General features: G+C 34.9%; 1 protein-coding gene across 9 annotated transcripts in view; it reads left to right on the forward strand.

The window, feature by feature from the left end:
• DGKB (diacylglycerol kinase beta) overlaps window positions 1-21,828 on the forward strand; it is a 345,725-nt gene that overhangs the window by 131,530 nt on the left and 192,367 nt on the right. For all 9 annotated transcript variants that reach the window (XM_051785972.1, XM_051785970.1, XM_051785971.1 and 6 more), the window contains 4 exons: window positions 6,325-6,399; window positions 13,983-14,068; window positions 16,362-16,451; window positions 18,714-18,874. In XM_051785972.1, coding sequence (XP_051641932.1) covers window positions 6,325-6,399; window positions 13,983-14,068; window positions 16,362-16,451; window positions 18,714-18,874 — 412 coding nt within the window. The remainder of the gene's footprint in view (window positions 1-6,324; window positions 6,400-13,982; window positions 14,069-16,361; window positions 16,452-18,713; window positions 18,875-21,828) is intronic.

A 21,828-nucleotide genomic window follows, 5' to 3' on the forward strand; every position in this document is an offset into this window, starting at 1 on the left:
AGTCCAGTCACACAAACTTAAGAGACATAATAACTTTACATATGTCAATAATTACATTCATTTAAGTTCAAAATATCTAGTTTCTTACTTTAAGTGTTACTGTATTGGAGACACGATAAAGCAAGGAGCATTTTCCTCCTACTCAGTCCATCAAACTCAGGGAGGAATGCTGCATTAGTTACCCCCTAAATAATTTTTCCTGAGTGTGTTTCAGAATCACAAATGCTAACAATATGGCCATTTTTGATAATCACATAAATCCCTAAGTTTTTATAGCCTAGCTTACCATGTTGGTGCTGTAACTTTCAAGTCTTGAAAAAGATTATGGCTAAAGATGACACCTGTGGATAGCGGGTGATATGGGTAACCCAAAGCAAAATAGGAGGGATTCAGTGGGATTCTAAAGCTTGGAACCAAGAAAGTAAACTACAAGCAGGTCAGCTTTCCCTAGCTTGTCCCCATAAGAGGCCCTAAAAGTAAGCTGTCAAAAGTGACAAAATCCTGCAGAGTAGATGTTAGGATAATTCTCAGAGCTGAAGAGCATTTAAACAAAAAGGTATTCAAAGGCTTCTGAGAGAACAGGTTATCATTTGGGAGCTGACTATGTAATCCCTGGAGTGGTATACCTAGATCTCAACTAGGCGTGTCAAAGGCAGTTAATGATCTAAAAGATTAATTCTAAATGTTTCAAGAACATGGCTTTGCAATCAAAACAGAACTGTGAGCCATCCTGAGCATTCATGTTTTAGACACAATAGCGGTGTGAGGTCGCTCTGGTCTACTGTGCAGTTAGGGATGCTGTGGAAGGTAATCTGCACTAGCACTCAGTTTGACTCTTTTATAGTACTTACATGAAATGAGTAGATCAGAGATCCAGTCTGCAATTATGTAAGTGAGAGGCAGGTTAGAGAGCTGCACTTACATAGTTAGTTATAGCCTAGAAACAATTTAATCAAATGCTGTTTCACAGCTTTCAGTTCCCAGCTCATAATTGGTCTCAAGTGTTACTATCTGAATGGGCTTAGTGCATGAGGGATGTCATTTAATGTTAGATGTTCTCCAGGGTAAAAGCAAGTTTAAAACCTGATCTCCATCCCAGGCTCCTATTCCCATTCACGTATTACAGTCTAACACTTCACAGGTTATGTCAATGAAACTGTTACTGAGGCCAAACAGGTCACAGGAATTATTTGAATTTTAAAGAGGAATGTCTTATGCACACTTCATTTACTAACACCATTATCTACAAGTGTCATTACACAATGAAGTGTATAGCATGAGGGCAGGCATCAGCAGCTGAGTATAGTAAAATATAAGAACCTCTTAAAGTGGCTTTGATACTGCACACACACACACACACACAATATGTTAAATTGCATACTAATGTGTTGAGGTCGTGCTCAATATTTGTGTGTTAAGGGAAGCACATCTAAAGGTCAACTGCATGGTCATGTAAACATACCTCAGGTCATTCACCAGCAGGAGATAATATCTCATGGTTAAATCTAAAGGCAGATTCAAAAAGGTTAATAAAGTCCACATATGGACTATTTAGTGAGAAGGGGGTTCCCCCCCCGTCTTTTAGGTGTTAATGTTTCATATCAATACCAGTAACAAAATTATAAAATGAAGATGTTAGGAGTGCATATTAGTTTGAATATTTAATCTAAGGGATAAAAACTTTCTCAGGGAACGATAATATTTAACTTTTTGACTTTTCTCTGCTTTACAGTCAGTAACCAGAAAGAGAGGAATCCTATATTTTTCCTACCTTCCAATTTTGTGCCAGTTATATGTTGTGGAAAGTAAAATCACAGGACATTTGAAGACATAAATTACTTTGCAAAATGCACAGTTACGGTGATACAAGTCAGGTTTTTTGATTATAGCAATTCTGTAATTTGGTCAGGTATTGAGAGGTTAGAAGTAGAGGATAAGCTGTAACAAAAGTAAGATTTCCACAGTAGTGAAAGCAAAAAAATAAAACAAACCCAGCCCACAACCTTCTAATTTTTATAGATGAGAAAATTTCATTATTTTGACTCATTCGGATTAAGGTAACCTTTTAACAAAAGCTATTCTTCTGTCTTTACTTAGAATTTTCTGTATTTGAGAGGTCATGATGAATAAAGTTATGATTTCTAATTGACTTTCATTGAACACAGAAAGGTTATTGCAGACTGTCAAGACTCTAGTGTTCCCACAGTTCCCTGTATGAGATTTTATGCCTTACCATATGGTAACCCAGCCCATTTCGTTGCCCTTAGACTTGGAGAGAGTGTATGCATCCATGTGATAACCAATTGAGTAAATACACTCCCCCAGTAATACTCTGCCATTTCCTTTTGTATTTTGCAATTTTTTTCAAATCTCTCAAATGCAAAGGAAAAGAACTGAGGATCACTTTAAGGTAAAAAAAGTTAGGTACTTTAGTTTTAGTTTTTGAATATTGGAACAGTTATGGTGGGAAACAAATGGATGTGTGGAAAAAGTGCATGAGAAAACAAAAAATACATTCTGTACAATCATATCTAATTACCTTATCAATAAATTTTAAAACTTTGATTCCATTAGACAGTGAGAGTTTTGCAGAATGTGTAGTGATAAATAGCATGTTATTCCTGAATAGGTTTCTGTTTTAAAGACCAATGGTATGACTTTCAGATATATTTGCAAAACAAAGAACTATAACAATAACCCATTTATACTTTCTTCTTGACTGAGAGGTTAACATTTATTACCCATCAGGTGAAACAAAACTTTATTTACAGTGATTTGGACTTAAATTATTTTGTTCAATAGACAATACATATGTTTACAATATAACAAAAATATAAGTCAATGTTTATTAAGAAGAAAGTAGAAAAATAGAATTGAAGTTGGATAGTTTAAGCCTTTCACTTACCAGAAATACGTTTTAACCGAGCATGAGATTGGACAGGAGTTCATCAAACGCAGTCAAGTGTGTTCCTCAGGCTATATCAAACTGTAACATGTTTTCAGTGATTGTACATGATTGTGCATGAAAAAAATGGCAGGACATGCATTTCATCCTATCAATGCAGGATGTCTGCACTTACAATCTGACTAATCAAGGCAACAATTTTCAATAATCTGTGAATAGAATGTACATATTTAGTACATCACTGACAAAATAGTTTCTTTCAACAGAAAGAATATACAAAGAATATATAGTGCATCTAAAGGCCGTTGTTAAGGGTAATGTTTCTCACATAAGAGTCCTTCTAAATCATGCTGTTGTTTTGCCATACTCATTACTTTGATTTCCACTTCCCACTTTTCCAGTTTATTTGCCTGACCAGCAGGTGAGTTTAAACAATTGTTTCCTTGACAAATTTGCGGTTGGATGCACTGTAGATCAACTTCCGTACACTGATGTTTCCTGCTGACTCCACATTCAGTGTCTGTGCAGTACAGGTTGATGATATCTTTAACCTTTGCTGTTTTCAAATAACTTTGGTTGATAGTAGCTCTTCCCTCCTACCCTCTGATTAATCTGGCTTTCTGAGCTTTCATTTAGCATTGAGACAAAATGTAAAAGCTGTTTCAAATTATCTTTTTCAAACTTTGTATGTCTGGAAGAGCAGATCACTAGTATTCTTTTAATTTTGGGGAGGAGTCTTTGGCTTCTTTCTTCTCTGAATTTAGGGTTAAAGTAAGCCTATAGTGACCACATCTTGAATTCAGTCAGCCCCTGGATGACTGAATCCCCCAGTTGTGGCACAATTTATTGCAATGGTCAGCTTTTTCCACAGTGTAGACAATTTCATGCCAGTTTTGAATTGCCACTTTAGAAGACAGCTCAGTCTAACTCAGCCTAAGGTGCACTCAAGAGTATTTTCTTCAGCAACAGGGCTGTTAAAAGCCGATAATCCCAGCCCCTTTGGCCACTCCTGATGTAATTTTCTACCTCCTCAGTTATACTAGTTATATCTAGTTTTCCAGATCACAGAATAACCCCAAAAGTGGTTACAGAAGCACAACTGTTTGTTGGCAAGTGGTAATTTCATGAACTACCTTTGTTCATTAAAATGCACTCCATCACAAAAATGGCTTTTGGGGCATTTCCCGTCACACCTCCTCATGGCCTTGTCAGAACAAAAATCTAGTCACAAAGAAACCACATCCAATTCCCTCCTTAGATGTGGAAGCAAGACACGGGGAGCCATCTCAGTTTCAGTAGGTTGTTTGGTACTGTAGATGTAAACCCACGCTCAATTATTGTGCATTTCCTGGGCTTGCACATGGCACCCTGTAGGTCTAGTTACAGTTTACTGTGAAGGCAATCATTTATAGATGGTGTCTTCCTCTTTTTTTGGTAGAATGTATGAATGGAACCAAACCATCAATTTATTAATTTTACACCTACTAGAATACATAAATGAATTATAATAACTTAAAGCTTGAGGTGTCATTTGCAGCGTGCCATTATAGAGTGATTAGGTGGAATTGATGTTCAACTAGTACCTATGAATGGTATGCACTGAGTCAAGTATGATTCACTGTAATCTCTTCATTATTGCAGTTGGAATTCTGAGTTTTGAGTAGAGAAACTTGGCGCCCTCTTTATTAAGAAGGCTTTTATAGCATTTCACTGTTACCTGACAATAGTATTGTGAGTGTAGGTACTGGCTAGTATGTTTGTAGCACCAAACTTTAGGCAAATAACTCTTAAATCTTTGGGACCTCATAACAATACTGTTCATGAACTTACGATCAGCTACACAAATTAAATTGCCAGCACCTTTGTCCAGGTTAAATCCTATACGTCTGTGAGAAGCAAATTACACATACTAACTAGAAAACTCTCCTTTTGCATTGGTAATATGCTGCAAATGGAAATATATATATTGTTTTGTAAATCCATTGTCAAAGGTCTGATTTAATCATCATCACAGCCACTGACAATGATGTGTGCATCCTTGCTAAGTGAAACTAGCAAGGATATTGACTTTTTCTGTCAGGAATGGCATCAGGAGTAGATTGTGTGAGTGTACTTTAATAAAATGCTTTGTGAAGAAGCTGATATCACTAAATAATTCAAAAGTTAAGAAAATGTTCCAATTTGGCAATTTTAGAGATAATTATGAATTTGTTTGTATTCAGTATTTTTACATACTTGTCTTCCACCTAGACTGATAAATTATGCATTGCTCTTAAGAAAATAATATAAAACAAAAATCCCTCAATGTGCACATAGATTGTGTCTAGACAGTTTTATTGTGCTGTATTTGAAAATGTGGACATTTTAGCCTAAAATTCAGCTCTTAGTTTGCTTCTATTTTATTTAAGCCATTAAATAGAAAGGAAGAAATATTTCAGTGGAAAAATTAATGCTTTCTTAAAAACATTTAAATATTAATTAACCTAAGGATAGAGATATTAAAATTAAAGGCAAGACAGAGGGGTTTATAATTTAAACTATTGCCATAGATCTCAGGTATATATTTATTCAATCTGAGCTCCAACTCTTGTGTGCTTACTTGTTTCTTTGTAAGAAGTGAATCAGCTACCACATTATAGTCAATGTAGGAAATTACATTTCTAATATTTGTAATGAAGAAACAAAATGTCCGTTTTACTTTTAGCACAAATAACCTCAAATTTCTAAAATTACAGTTTTGAGGAAATATTTGCTGAGGGTGAGACAGCAAAGAGGGTCCCTTATGGGATAGGACAATACTTTTCGTACTGTATCAATAGTTGCTTCCTATTATTCAGATAATTTTCAAATATGTGTAATTTAAGTTAAAAAGTGGTTTCAAATATTTTTTATTTTCTTCCCATTTAAATGTAATCCTGAGGAAATGTAGTTGGCCATAGCCTTGCTTTCTCAGAATGTTGTTCATTCTATGGGGACATTTTTGATGGGTGGCAAAGCCAATTTGCTTTTGCAATTAATTATACTTGTAATTTAGTGTTAGCAATAAATTTCAGGAAGAAATCTCTCCTTTGCCATGGAGTTACTTTAATAGGAATCAATTCACTTTTTGAAATGCTTTTTTGACTCACCTTTTCTTGTGTCATTATACCCCCTTATCCTATTTTTTCTATCTATATGCAGTATTTGAATTTTAGATACCTTGTAGCACTTCTGTCTCAATTTTATACCCCAAAATACACTCTATATCTGAATTATAATTGCTGTGTTCAATTATTTGATTTTTTTTGTTTAAACGAGATCCTGCAGTTCAAATAATTATAATACTTGTTAACTTCTTTAATTCTTTCATTTGATAGGTTTAAAAAAAAATTCCTAACATGTAAGTAAATATTTTCTCCTTGTATCTTTTACCTCCTCAGAATTTATAGAAAATTTCAGTACCTTTTAAATCCTCGTCAAGTTTATAGTCTTTCTGGAAATGGACCAATGCCAGGGTAAGTCTACAGTTAATATTATTACCAGGAACTCATTTAATAAAATGCTACATAATCAAATGAACAGACTGAAGTACATATAGCATGTTTGGAATGTATCAACACTGCAGATCTCTGAATGGCTGCAGAAATGTATAGGTATTATTTGTTTACATCTACAAATAAAGCTACATCTCATATGTTTTACTGAAACCCATGCAGTACTCTGTAAAAACTGTGGGATAAATTTCATTCTATTTCTACTATATCAGCAACCTAAGTTCCTGTGGGAGCTACTTCTATGTTATAAATATCAAGCAGCCTCAAAGACTCAAGACCTGCAGCACATCCAGTTCTTTTACACAGACACACAAGTGCACATACATGTGTCTGTAATATGTATACACGGTGTACATATATATCTATTCTTGTACATGTCAGATGTAGATTGTTGTTTCAAGTTACAGTGACTGCACACTCCTTATGAATTACAGAATTTTGGTGATGTAGTGGTTGGGAAATGACTGACCAGGCTGGGTTATGCTGTCGGAGACTGAAGCGTTCTCTGAACCAGCTGACATTGCAGTCACTCACTTAACCTGCTTTCTCCATGAGTCTTCCTAATTTGCATTCGTATGAAGACAGGAGAATTACAGGGTGTCAAATACCAACCTTTGCCACCTGATATTGTCTCTCTTTTAAGCAGTGGCTGCTTTGGTAGAAGAAAAGAGATAGAGCAGCACTGAACATCTGTATCATTTTGTATGTATTGGATGTTATTTAGTTATGTCGCTGATATATGAAATTTTACATCAGTCAAAAGAGTCACAGAAGGATATTAGGATATAAGTTCACTGACATTATATTGTTCAAATACTTCTTTAATATATATTTTTATTTGTTTAGACTGTTTTCTTTGAAGTTGGAGGAAAAGAAGATAAATGTGGAAACATACATGTTTTGTGCCTTGCAAAGTTTTATTTCGATTGTCACATATATATTACTGGAAAGAGTATGCTCTGGCAGTTTCTGCCAGTACTTCTGGGTTTAAGGCCAAATATACAAATATTCTTTCTTTAAACAATGCTATATCAGCTCTCTATTTATTGTGTTAGACTTGAGATGTGTATAGCGTTGATGAAAGTGAAAAGCATATTTGGCTCAATCCTTTTAGAAGTTAGGATATCTTACACTGCAGTGTGACTAAGGTTCAAACTGCTGAATGCTGCAAAACCAGCTCAAAAAATGGAAATAATGACGTGCATGATTTCTTTCATGCCTGCAGTTATCTTGTACCTGAATGCTAGTGCTGTTTTAATGTAGTCTTAACACATATGGAAAATTTAAGTAGTCTTAGTCCAAAGAATTAGTAGACTAAAATTAACTGACACAAAACTAGTAACCAATATTGTTTTGCATACAGTATAATAGAGATGCCATGCTAAAGATTGAGATGATGGTTTTTAAAACAACTGAAATATTGTTCCAGTTCATCTTATTTCATTGAACTTAAAAAAAATCTGGCTGCATTTCTGTCCATTAGTGACTTCATTTTCATGTATCTTCCCATGTGAAGGAAAATGTATTTTAAGACAAAGGCACAAGAGGGCAGTGTTAAGTTCAAGCTGAAACCTTGCACTGAAGCAATTTAAACATTAGTCTTTTGAACCACGACAGTGTTTTTTAGAAAATATTTTCAATTTCTCTTCCTATTAGGAATCGAAATAGTTTTAGTTCAGTCACTTTGAAGAAATTTCTAATTAATTTTTAAACAGACACTGCTTGTTTTGGTATATTTTTTATTCATTCCACAGAAATGAATAATGCTAAATTTCCAGTTTATCTCCTGCCATCACTTCTTGCCCCTGGCAATACTATGTAGGCTGCATGTAATTTGTCCCTTAAGTGAGAAGTTGAATATACTCTGGTATTTCACTTACCAGTACTTGTTTCTTTTTCTGCAAGGACTGTATTACCTAATAAAACCTGCCCATCCATCCATCTGTCCACTCACTCATCCATCTCTGTAAAGCCAATTATGCTGGATTGTCAATCAAAATGTTACGTTTATTTAATGTTGTCATATGTGTCATTTAGATCAAAATGTAACAGAGTTGGATATTGTACAGCAGAGAGAAAAGCTAAAGTGTATTCCTCATCCTACTTAGTTATTTAGTAGAAAGGGATAAACACAACATATTTTAAAGCATTTATGATTATTGTAATACATTTTAATGGAATCTATTTTGAGAATTTTTTTTCTTTTGAATACCATTTTCAGACATGTTTACTCAACCTAGAGAATGTTTATAGTAGGCAGAATTTGCATTTTTTGGTAGACCCAGGCTGTCTACTTTAACCCATAAGTTAATGTTTTTAATTTTTGATGGTATTTTTCTCATGGGCTGCTGTCATCAACCTAGAAGATAATGTTCACAAGTTTTCTAACTTGAGTTCCAAACATCTGTGGCTAACATGAATTGATATTTCCAGTTCATTTCTGTCAAAAATATAAGTGTCTTCTATTTGGAAAGCAGGGAGAAAGACAAGATAACTAGGAGACTAATAAAATTGTAAATCTTAGGGGGGCTGTGAAACTGATGGGGTTTTTTGGGGGGTTGTTTTGGGGGTTTTTTTGAACAGCTCAATTGCTATGCCTGTCATTCTTTCTCTGCAGTGGGATAACCATGATCTTTCATGGAAAAGTGTTGGAATAAAGGGCTCCAAAACCCAAACCAACAACAACAACAAAAAAAAAGCTCCCAAAACCCCCAAACAAAAAACCAGAAAAAAGTCCCACCCAGCCCAGTTATAATGTGGGTTTTTTAATAGATATGCTGGTGTGTAGCAGGTCAACAGAAAAATATTTTGAACAAGTTGACAATGAATTTTAGTATCACTATCTGAATGTGCAGTTAATGAAGTGAATGTTGCCTACTTTCATGATAGATGGGACTGTACTTGAAGTGCAGGAACAGCAGCAAAGACATTTCCTGTAGCTTCTTTGTGTGCCTAAGCTAAGGTCTTTGGAGCAGTTTATGTCAAGACTCATGTACATGCTCTCTATAAAAATATGTCCATGATGCAAATAAACCTCATGGCAGTGACTCTGGCATTGTTTCCTTTCTGGCAATGGAGACTAACCTGCTGCGAGGCCTGAAAATCAAGGAGCTCTAGGCCAAAGGGCAACAGTACACTTTAAACATGTGTATAATAAATATTTTACACATTCTTTAATTGGGAGTAGAGAAATGTGAGTGAGCTGGAGAAACCTTATAAGCTCTGCAGCTGAACACAGGCATAAAAGATACTCCACAGTTACAGGCTGCTACAGTTAACACAGTGATGTGAAAATTGCTGGGCTGATGCATTGTGTAATTTGTGCCTAGCACCTGTGTTTTTAGCCATGAAAAGAGTTTCCCTGTTTGGTTGTTATATCTCTATAGGAGTCTTCTACTTCTGACAACAACTGTTACTGTGGATTTAATGATCTTGAAGAATCTGAAATTCAGTTATTGTTCACCTCACAGAGAGGTAAATAATAGTGGGATGAATAGCAGTCGAGCCACAGACCCGCAGGACACTGTAGGGAGGTCAGCGTTTCACAAAGGCTTTGTCCCTCTGAAAAGGCCCCTGTTCCCTAAAGTCTATTATTTAAAATGTCTAATTTATGGGGGTTTTATACTCTATAATAGAAATTATGTCCACAAAAGTTGTATTTCTTTGTAACTTCCTTAAACATTTAATTTGGAGAGCAGGTAATTTTTAAATTCTATCTGCAATTTTGCTTCAACAGGCTTTTTTAAATCCTAAATTCTGCCCATTTAAAAGATGCTCAAGACATAAAAACTGAATCCCTACAACTTATGCTGTAATTTAGTTGGGAATCTACAGCACCTGGGCTTTTATAACTTCACAAAGCAATAGGCTTATTTTGAAAATTACACTATTTTCCTTGATTATTTGAACTGATTGTTGGAGCATTTCTTTGCTGTTGGACATTTGGAATACCCAGAGTATTCTGGGAAGAGATATACACCAGGAATGTTTTCAGAAGATAATAGCTTCATAATTATTTTCTTCTGAAGGAAATCTTGAATCCGGTCCATATTTCCTTGGAAGAATTACATTTTTGCAAAAGAATGGCAAAGCCAGCAGTGATGATTTGGTTGTACTCTAATGATAAAAATTACTGTTGTACACCATAAATCAGTGGTACTTAGAACTCAGCAAGTGTTCACATATGAAACTTAAATCCTGAGTTTAAAGATATATTTTGAACAGCTGTTTAACAGTATTTTTGCTTCTATGACATCTGTAGTGTTGACAACTGATACTTATGCTGAGATACAAATATCAGAGGATTACTCTTTGATTGCAATATTGACAGTTTTAAATTTTGCTTCCACTATGAGTGAAGAAGACTGGCTGAATCATTTCACACATTGCTGTTGTTATGCCACCTTGTGTGGCTGAGACCAGAAATTCTGCATAGTGCGTTGCTTCTGGGCGTAAGAGAAAAGGTCATGTGCAGGTATCTAAATGGAAAATATTGCAATTTATGTTTTCAAATAGTTTACCTGTGAGTGGGGTAGGATTTTCTTAAACAGTTCTGTAAGAATGTGTATGTGTGGTATCTGTGCATAAATCAATTAATTACATGGTTCAACAGCAAATAGTTACATCCTCTAGCATTGGTGTTTTATTCATAAATTATTTTCCTGCATTCCTATGGATTTAGGGAGGTGATTATGAAAAACTGAACTAGAGTAATATAGGTATTTTAAACAGTTGCCCTCTTTCAGGTGGAAATTACAGATTTATCAGCAGAAACTCAATAATTGCCTTTGCATGCATCCTTGTTTCTGGCAAAATAAAATAAAAATAGGCTGCTATCGAACACCTTCAGTGCTTAAATTTTTTTTAGGAAAATAGGACTAAATTTGTATTCTAGTCCTTTAACTTAGTCTGACGGTGCACAAAACCTTTATAATTACTTCTAATTTTTTTTAGTTTCACTTTAAGCCACTTTTACTAAGTTCTCAAACAGTTTGTTTTTGTTTTTTTTTTCCTTTTCAAATCACATCAAAAATGTCCTGTGGAGAAAAAAGTGACAGATGCTGTTAAACAATGATTGAGCACAACTTTCTTGGTAGGCAATACATACTTTTTCCCTGAAGGTCTATAAAGAAATATTTCAAATTCTTTCTTTACAACTATAACAGTTCCTGAGTTTGAATGAAACTGTATAGAATGGAAAACCATGTTCCCTTCCCAACTATTAATGTAGGCTGCACATTCTAATTCAATGAATGAGATTTATTTACATATATAATTATATAACTATATTTAATCTTATAAAGTAATTTGATTTTATAAATATTTATATTTGCTATAGTTTATTTATATACACTGCATTTATATATGCAAACATACAATGTAAGGTATATTATGCATTATTTTTATGTGTTTTGTGTGTTAGATTTTTATATAATGTACATATTTTATATTTAAATTTATGAAAAGAAAAAGTTATGTGAACTTAATGCTGTACTTTACTCGGAAAATTCACTATCTATGGATATAAAGTACTCCAAGGGAAAAATGAATGAAGCTTATTGAGAATTTTTTTGACAATATGGTTTTGCCAGATTCTTCAGCCCCCACTTTTTTTTTAAGTTATACCCTTTTGATGAAGATTAAATATACAGTCAAAATAAAAAGAATGTTTGATAACCATAGGGTGAAGAAGCTTGTTTATAAAAAGAGACAGAGGTTTAGGTCTGTGTTCTGCCAATCTGGATCAATGTTAGCATCAACCCTGGACTTTTGGTGTTGTTCTCGTTGGTTGTTTGGTTGGGTTTTTTCCAGACTTTCTTTTTGACATCTTTTACAAAGGTAGAAATGCTTAAATATTTATAGACGTCAGTAGCCTGCCACCACTTTTGGGCTATTATTCGATTTTAAATTAAGCTGAAGTACCCTCAGTATTGGAAGCAATATAATTAAACCTTATAACTTTGTACAAACCCAACACATTGGGGCAAAGTGAGAATGCTGGTGACAGGAGGCATTTGTCTCTATGCCAGGTCTCTTGAAGTGATGGAGATGCACACCTGTGGGCCAGGACATAACTCAGTGCCTACTCTTACAGTGGTAGGAGGTGACTTCCAGCAGAGGGTCTTTCAGCACATATGCTTATTAGAAGATATGTTCCCCAAGTGTACCCAGTCAGATCTGGCACATGACAGTTTGGATCAGAAGACATCCTATAGCACTTCTCCTACAGATGTGTGAAGTGGAATGTAAGAGGTGAGAAGGGTAAAGCAGACTTTAATGCAGGGCCAGTAAGCATCCTTCAGGCATTGTACTTGACACTTGAAATTGCCTAAGAGCTCTTCTGAGCAGAGAAAATTAGAGGGAGTGGGACATCTGTTGAGTTTATTTCTATGTAGCTTTGCTAACCTTGAAATTCTGGTCCAAAACTAGAGGCCTAGAAGAATTTTTAGGACTTCCTAGGGACAGGAACTCCATTCCATGTGAAACATTAAAATTTCATAAGGAAAAAAGTATGAATTAGAGATTTGCAAGCTATTGTGTATATTTATTCACATTTAAGAATTTTTAACAATGTATTAGTTGTGCATTTATTAGGACATTGCAAACTGGAAATCAGATCTGGTCACTAGAATATAGAATATGCATTAAGATATCTGTCACACTAATGAATAGAAGGTGCGTGAATGTACATATGCACATGCACTCACACACACAGAGTCATTCAACAAAATTACTGGAAGTTTTCTGTCTAGTCGCGATTTATTTGTAAGGCCTAATTTCAGCATGTGTCAAAAGCTATCATGAAAAGATGCTTTTAAATTTAAATTATTGCAATTTAGGATTGTTTTAATATATACTCACTTGTCAGCATTATGGGGCATAGGTATTGAATGAAGGCGATAATGAGGTGGTGATACTTAATGGATATGGAAGCAGAAATAGCCAGGCAAATACTACCAAAGATACTTTACTTTTAAAAATATGGTTGGATGATGAAATGGGTGTCTTAAATCTGATGCTTTCTCATTTCGTATCAAACAATGATGGAACGTTGTTTATAACAACTACAGAATATTCAATTTAATATGTAGTAGTATACTACCAGAAATATGATGTTTTCATATACTTTTATATCTAGAACTTCACAAGGAAATGTTATGGCTAATACATTTAGATAAATTAGACTTTTCTTTCTTGAAAGACTACCTATCTATTTACAACTAGGTGAACAGATAATATTTTCTGACAATACTTTCAAACAAGATTTGAACTTAGACAAAGCTTTGGATTAACTCTCAGGTTCAAATGGTTTCTAGTATTGGTGTACCATAATAACCATTGAATTATCAACTTTGATTGAACTTTTTCAGATAATGCAATGTTGGATTGTGTTTGTCTAAGAAATGAATGCATGAGCAGAAGCAATTATTATTTCAAGTGTTCACTTGCCATTTACTATTAAATTAAATGTCTCAAGCCATAAAATGTTTGCATAATGCACAATATGTTTATCATAATTGGGTATCTTCATTTACTGTTTTTAGGTTAAATTTTTTCCGAGATGTTGCTGAGTTCAGAGTACTAGCATGTGGTGGAGATGGAACAGTAGGCTGGATTTTGGATTGCATAGGTAATCTCTACCATTTGCATAGTTGTGCTTGACTCGTGGTTTTCCTTTTAATGCTCTTCCTTATATACCAATGTATGGATACAGCTATTTCAAACAAGACCTTGTTCATTTAAATTTCTGAAATGTATTATTTTGGGATATGATTATTTTAAAGGATATTCAAATTGAAAAAGATATCCAAAATTTCTAGAAGTCCAGTGTTTGTATTGCTCTGGGTTCCCTGAAAGTAAGAAATTTGAATTAATCTATTCTAATTTCATTTCAGAGTCTATTCTCCAATTGAATCAAATCTAAGTTGTTATTTTAAGACAATTTACCTTAGCTCACTTGCTTTTTCACTTACCAAATTTTTGTATATGCTCTATTATCCTATAATGGAGATAATGTACTAAGAAATGGTTCAACTTTGGAGTTTTTTCAGTCAGTTGTGTGTAAAGTCCTGTGTACAAATCGTTAGGAAGGCCCAGAAGTCAAGGTATTACAGACTTAAACTTCTCAAAGCTTATTAGGGGGAATGTCTTCCACATCATTTATTTGGTGTTAGAGAGGCTGCAGAGAAAAAAACCGGGCATATGTGACGATGGAAATTAGGAAGGGGATGAAGAGAGGTCAAAAGACGCAATTGAAAGTTTATCTAGAGTGTTTAAAAGTGTGTGCTTTGGGGGGGGGGGGAGGGACCAGAAAACTTTTAAAAAGTTCACTGAAAATTAAAAGTGATGTCATGAAAGAATGACAGCAAAGGCATATTTCTAAACTTGGTTGGAGAAAAAAAATCTTTTTGCAAATGCAAGCTACTGATTGTAACTCTCAAATAGCATTCGGAGTCATAAATCAATGTACGTAAATATCAGGGGTATTGCCTAAATGTGGAAGGAGTGAAGTTTTGCAGCTCTTAATTGTGTCATCACCTTTTTCATGAGGTCTAAAATGTCATGCAGTTACTTTCTCTTTCAGTGACATTATTCGGACAAAAATACTCTATTTTTTCTTCATAACTTACTGTCTTCTGCAGCAATTTCTGTGTTACAGAACTAAGAAATTTTTTGGGGGATCCAGGATTCATCTGTTTCATAAGTGCAGGAAGTAGATTTTCAATGCTGCCTTTTAGGGAGCAAAAGCACTTTGGCATGTAAAGTGTAAGAAAGCACTTGCTTCTAGATCCTTTCTAGTCTGGTCTTCCCAGATCTCCTAATATACAAAGAGTCTTAGCTGAGAGTAAGGGAGGAAGGGAGGAAGTAAGGAAGGAAAGAGGGAGGGAGGAAGAAAGGAAGGAAGGAAGAAAGGAAGGAAGGAAGAATTCTCATCAGTTTGAGACTTTTAAATGTTTTTTTTTTAAATTATTTTATTAAATATTTAATTATCTTAAAGATTTTCAGTACACTGATATTGTGAATGTTAAATCTTTCTAAAGTATTGATAAATATCAAGACGTCCCTGCTGCATCCATTTTATAGATAAATTCCTGCTGATTATTGCTGATAATTTTGCATTATTCTATGAACAAAATAACTGATTGTTTGATTAACCAAATATAACTTTTAAACTCGACATGCTATTTGTTTGACAAATTTTATATTTGAAATTTTATACCTAGAGGATAGCTCCCCTAATTCCAGCTTTTCAGAAAGAATTTTCCACTTCTTGATGATGGTTTTCCCACTGGATTTTGAACAGAGATTCTTGGGCTTAAGATGCTACAAAAATATTGGTAAAGACTGAAAAGATGCTATAAATTTATGCATTTCAAAATATTGCTTATTAAATACAAAATAGACTTGATCAAATAGATCAGTGCTTGTTTAGAATAGCAGGTTTAATTCCTGATGGGCAAACCCAACTAAGTCCTGGTGTTAGTTCCAAGGACTTCTTGGTAATGGTGCTCATGTGTAGACACAAATCCAGGTAAATACATGATTAAACACAGATTTGGTCACCCAAATTAAAAATTACAAGGTTCACCTCATTATTCATGCCCTTAACTATTACTCTTTTGCATTTGTAGCTGGGAATGGCAGAGCTGAGAACAAGAGAGAGCACACCATATTCAGTCTTGGAAAGCTCTTGAGTATCATTGCTTATGAATACTTGTCTATGGGTTACAAAAATCCTTTTGATAACAAGTAAATTAGGATTAAGGATTGAATATTGACTGAAGAAGGGGCTGCATAATGGACTGGCTTGGTAAAATGCTCACTGCTGATGAGGCAGCATAATTTCATACACAAAAGGTGTCTTTCACTGAAACAAAACCTAACAAAGTTCCTTAGTTATGTTTTTCCTTCTTTATTCACAGAGAAAGCGAACTTGATTAAGCATCCTCCAGTTGCTATACTGCCTCTTGGGACTGGCAATGATTTAGCAAGGTGTCTGAGATGGGGAGGAGGTAAACACAAATTACAATATAATGTATTATGGAGTTAAAGGGAAAAAAATAACTTTTCCATCCAAGTCTACATTTGGACTTCTTTTTTATGAACCACTATCACCTTTCCTCTTTTTGGAATTAGCTGTTTGTAAATGTTGTATAGATATATAAAATATTAAAGGTTTTAATCACTCTTCATACCTTGTTTGTAGCTTCTGTTGACACCAAAAAGGCTCCAAGGTGTAATGAGAGTAGTGTATAGCTGTTTAGTTGGCTTTTTACCATCTGTATTGCAGTTATTGATTTGATCAATACCTTGTAAAGGAAGTAGTCTTAAATGGGTTTTAGTTGGGACTGTTGTGAAAGGGTTACTGAAAACAGCTAATAGTGGGTTTGGAGTGGTTTCATCTTTTTTTAATATTTAAAAATATTAAATGAAAAATGTGTCTCAGCCTAGGACTAGTTCCTTTGGTCCACTCCCTTTCTGTTCTCCTACAGAAGATTCCAGACGCAAAGTGCTGTGGTGCTATTTATTAGGAAATGAGAAGGCAAAGAATGCTGAAAGAAGAATATACATACAGTCAAACCTTTAATACCCTTTGCATCCTTTCCTGGATGTATGGAGCTTTACTCTCAGCTCCTTCAATAACTTATTTCCATTTAGAATTTGCATTCCAGGATAACTTGAAGGAGACACAAGGAAGAAAGACTTAGGCAAGACTCAATCCGGGGTGAAAGCACATCATTTTATGGGCTCATAGCCAGGTCTATTTCAGGTCTTGGTTGTTTCAGTCAAGATATTTTGTATTTGGAACTTGGTTGTTTATTTGAAAGTTCTCAGCCTTTGCAGATACCTTACTACTTCTGTCTCATCCAAGTTTTCTTTCCAAATGTCTGCCTTGTTACCAGAGAGTCTTTAGCAAATTCTTAGTAGTTTTCATGCTATAGAACTTCTCTGTTAACCATAATGTTCTGTCAAATCAATTGAGGACCTCCTTCATTTTCTCTGTCATGACTTGATTGTTTACATTCTCATAGTCTTGAGGGGAAAAAAAGGAAAACAAACAAGCCAAAACCCAATCAAATCAGCCTTACCTCGCTTTCTCAATAGTTCATAGACTAGTCACAGAATAATCAGGTTCCCTAGTCCAGTCTCCTGTTCTAAGCAGGGTCAGCTATGAGAGCATTTGATTATATTAGTCAGGAGCTGTTCCTCCATTCACTTTTAATGTTCTAAGTGATTCCATTTGGACTAAAATAGAAAAAGTGTGAAAATATTCTGGCTTTCGTCATTCTTTGCCCGGTTGCTTTTTGGTAAGCAATACCATAATACAGATTTTCTGGAACTTCCATAGATGGGAGAGGAGACAGGGCTTCCAGAAACTAAATTGCTGGTGAGTGATCTCAAGAATGCAGACAGATGGAATTGTGCACGCTGCTGTTATGCAGTGGTTAGCAGTAACTAGCAAAAGTGTACCATACAACCATAAAGAAATACATCAGCAGTGGGTTTTGAGCAAGAAGGCTTTCAATGGTTTTACCTGCTAAAGCTGTTAATGATCCAGGAAATACATATTGCTTGAATATGAAAATTCTTCTTATTATTTGAAGAAGGAATGAATCCACAGATCTTAGTTGTCTATTACAAAGTCATTTGGTCTGAATGGTATTCAGAGTTGATAGTCACTTAGTAAAATCTCCACAGTTTTTATGCATACACACATGCTTGTTGTGTGTACTCAGGAGTGTGCAAATAAGTTTTCTACTCAGTTTAGTATACAATGTAGTGAACTACTAGTGAATTACATGTGAGTGCTTCTTGGCGAGTAAGAGTGAGATTTCTCTACAGAGCAGGATGAAACACATTAATAGGTTGTTGAAATATGGAAAATATTATTTTTGCTGATAAGTCATCAATTATGGATTTGAAATTTTGGATTTGTTATGCTAGACCACATTGAAACAATCCATAAAAAATAGTAGATTACTTTTAACCTTTCAGTCTCTTGTCAGGCTTTCATCAGACAATCCTGCTTCTCGGGTCTTATATGCATAGTTTTCATTTTTCTAGTCATAGAATCATAGAATAGTTTGGGTTGGAAGGGACCTTTAAAGGTTAGTTATCTACTCCAACCACTGCCTCCCCCTGCAATGAGCGGGTACATCTTCAATTAAATCAGGTTACTCAGAACCCTGTCCAACCAGTTCTCTAGAAAGAGAAAGAAAATGTAATGAAACTTTATTATGCTTGATTAAATAACTGGTTTTATGTTTTGCTAGGTTATGAAGGTGAGAATTTGATGAAGATCTTAAAAGACATTGAGAATAGCTCAGAGATTTTACTGGACAGGTGGAAATTCGAAGTAATACCCAATGATAAAGATGAGAAAGGAGACCCAGTGCCTTACAACATCATCAATAACTACTTTTCTATTGGCGTGGTAAGACTTATGCTTATCCTTAACTGATTTTCTTTTTCTGTTTTGAATAAATATTTGCATCACATGTCTTCAAATGAAGAATTGTTGGCTATAGATCATTTATAATGTTGTTTTGCTAGTGAAATGAATACATAGATGACTGACAGCAATTTGCATAAATTTACTTCCTCACATTCAAACCAGAACTATTTTTCAGGACTGTCTACCTTCCCATTTATATAGAAGATATTTGTATTGTTCTTAATGGTTTATGAGCAGCTATAGCACTAAATTTATATTGTCATTTTGAAGGTCCTATAAAAATATAAAGGAAAAACTAATCACTTAATAAGAACTCTAAGCAACCTTTTCCATTAGTATTCACATAGTCCAAACTGTTTAAAGGAATAGTTGCATTCTTTATTCCTTCAGGGCAGCTTTAAATAATAAAATAATAATACAAAAAAAAGCCACAAAAAAAAAAGCCCCACAAGTGTCTTCTTAGTTCTGTCTTATAGGGATATTCACATCTTGAATGAATTAGAAGGAAAAGGGATTTAAACAGCTCTTCATTTCTGAGGAACTGCATCTCTGGTTTGTGCTTCAAACGTGTTACATGTATGATCTACATTTCTTAAAGTTAGCATGAATTTCTTTATTCATATTTGACTTTTGGTTTGTTGTTAATTTTAGATACTGTTCTCAAGAACCATTACTTCATATCTCACTTAGGTGTTTCCCATTTGATTCTTCCTGCCTACATGCAGAAACTTAATTGAATTCTACTCTCTTTTAATTTTTGCTGTTTCTCCAAGGCACTGTGAAAACTATTGGTGACCTACAACGTATTGCACATTGCCTCATAGATTCCTGCCAAATAATAAGCACAGTCTCTAATCCAGCATGAGTAGAACGTGCTGTATGAATTTTGTAACAGTATGGCAGAAATTCTATTTAATAACAATCTAAATGTATGCTTAGAAAGGCCAGGAGAGTAAAACTGAATAAAATTGTACTTGATATGGGGCTCTTAGTGCTGTAGGACCGTAATTCAGGTGGGAAGGGATTGCAGAAAGTCATTAGTTCTAAGCAGGGTCAGCTATGAGAGCAGATCACATTGCTCAGGACATTATCCATTTAGGTCTTAAAAGCCTCCAAGGATGGAGATGGCACAACATCTCTTGGCAACATTTTGGGGTGCTTGACTATCTTTATGATGAAGATTTTTTTCCCAATATCCTGTCTGAATCTCTCGTTTCAACATAAATTATCTGTCTCCCCTCCTCCTATTATATGCTGCTGTGAAGAGATCTGGCTTTTTCATCTTGATAACCTCCTCATAGGTACTTGCAGGCTATTAGACCTGCCTGAAACTCTTCTAACCTGTGATCCACCTTATGCAGCCAGTCTATTTTCTTTAATCTTTTTCCAGCAATCAAGACCATAATATCCTAACTTCGATGCAAGAATGCTGAGGTAGACAGTGTTCAAAACCTTGCTGAATTGAGCATGACATCCACTGCTCTCCCCTCATCTGCCAATCAAGTTGTTTTTAACATAGGCAGCAATCAGAATTAAATTTACCTCTTAGAAGGAAAATGATACACTAAGTTGAAAAGGAATGTTGGAGACAGTAGCATATATATGTAAAAAGTTTGATTAGTATGTTGAAGCCGAACAAGACAATTTTTTCTATAGCAGTCTGAAAGCTCTGATGTGTGTGTAAGTACTGTACTACATCTAAGTACAGGGAAAAAACTAAGAAAGAGACTAAGATGTAGTAGGTGAATGACTGTGTGTAATGGTCAACCTGCTGAAAGCACAAAGCACAGAAGTACCATAAAAAGCGTAAGCCAAGCTGTGTCAGTTTCAAAGCAGGAGCTAAAAAACATCTAAGAGCAATGTAGAATAAGATAAAGATTTTTCAAGTGCTCACATCCATCATTCTGTCAGGATGGCAAGATACCAGGAGAGAAGTTCCATCTGCTTCCTAATAATACTGGAGTCACTGAAACAAGCTAAATACCCAAGAAAAAAAAGTGCATTAAATCATATTTGCTTTAAAAAACAAAAACATCACCTCCAAGAAAACCTAATCAAACCAAAAAACCTCTGCAAGAATATAGTAGGGTCATCTGAAAATGGAAGCTTGTCTTGGAAAGCCACAGGTTTGGTGAGCTGGACAAACATAACTGGTAATATTAGAGGACAAATAAGCAGGTATGATAGAGACAGGAGACATTAGGCCACCTGTCAGACAGTGGCAAGTTCAGTTACTTTGGAAGAGATGACATTGCTCAGGACATTTGTTTTGGAGAAAATAAAAATGTTATTTTCCCTGTAATCTACATGACCAGCTTTAATAGTGATACATTCATGCACTAGGTTGATATTTATCCCAGTGATCATCAAAGACAGAGTTCAGTAATGTTAGTGTTGTGTTATCACAGACTGTATTCTTGGGCTTTCCATCTCTGCAGTTGCTTCAGTAGTGGAATTTCAGTTATGTCACTTCATTTGACCAACTTGCTGTTGTTATAAACTATCAGAGGGAGTGCATGTGTAGACAGAATATGTCATTGCACATAGTATTTGTCATGGTTAGCCTTTTCCCTATGGATAAAACAGTCAGTGTAACTCTTGCTAATTTCTTCAAGAACTTACCGTTAATGATGGCTCAACGTGTATATGTGGACAGTTGCTTTGGGTAAGCGCTTGTGTGCTGTAATACCCCTGCAAATCTTTATTTTATCCTAGCTTTTTTCCATATCTGTATCTCAGGCCTGTAAAACAAACAAACAAAAGCAAACACTTCCTGACTCATTTATAAGGTGTGCTGTCTTAGAATAGAGAAATATTTTCGTAAAATTCGGTAGTAACTCTTCAGTTCGATGCTTGAAATTAACCCCTCAAAAAACTAAAAAAACCCCATGCAAACAAAATAATTATCAAACCAAACCCCCATGTGCTCATGA

This window comes from Manacus candei, unplaced genomic scaffold (assembly GCF_025592945.1).
Source record: "Manacus candei isolate 608988 ecotype Guabito, Panama unplaced genomic scaffold, ASM2559294v1 h1tg000021l, whole genome shotgun sequence".
Classification (NCBI taxonomy): domain Eukaryota; kingdom Metazoa; phylum Chordata; class Aves; order Passeriformes; family Pipridae; genus Manacus; species Manacus candei.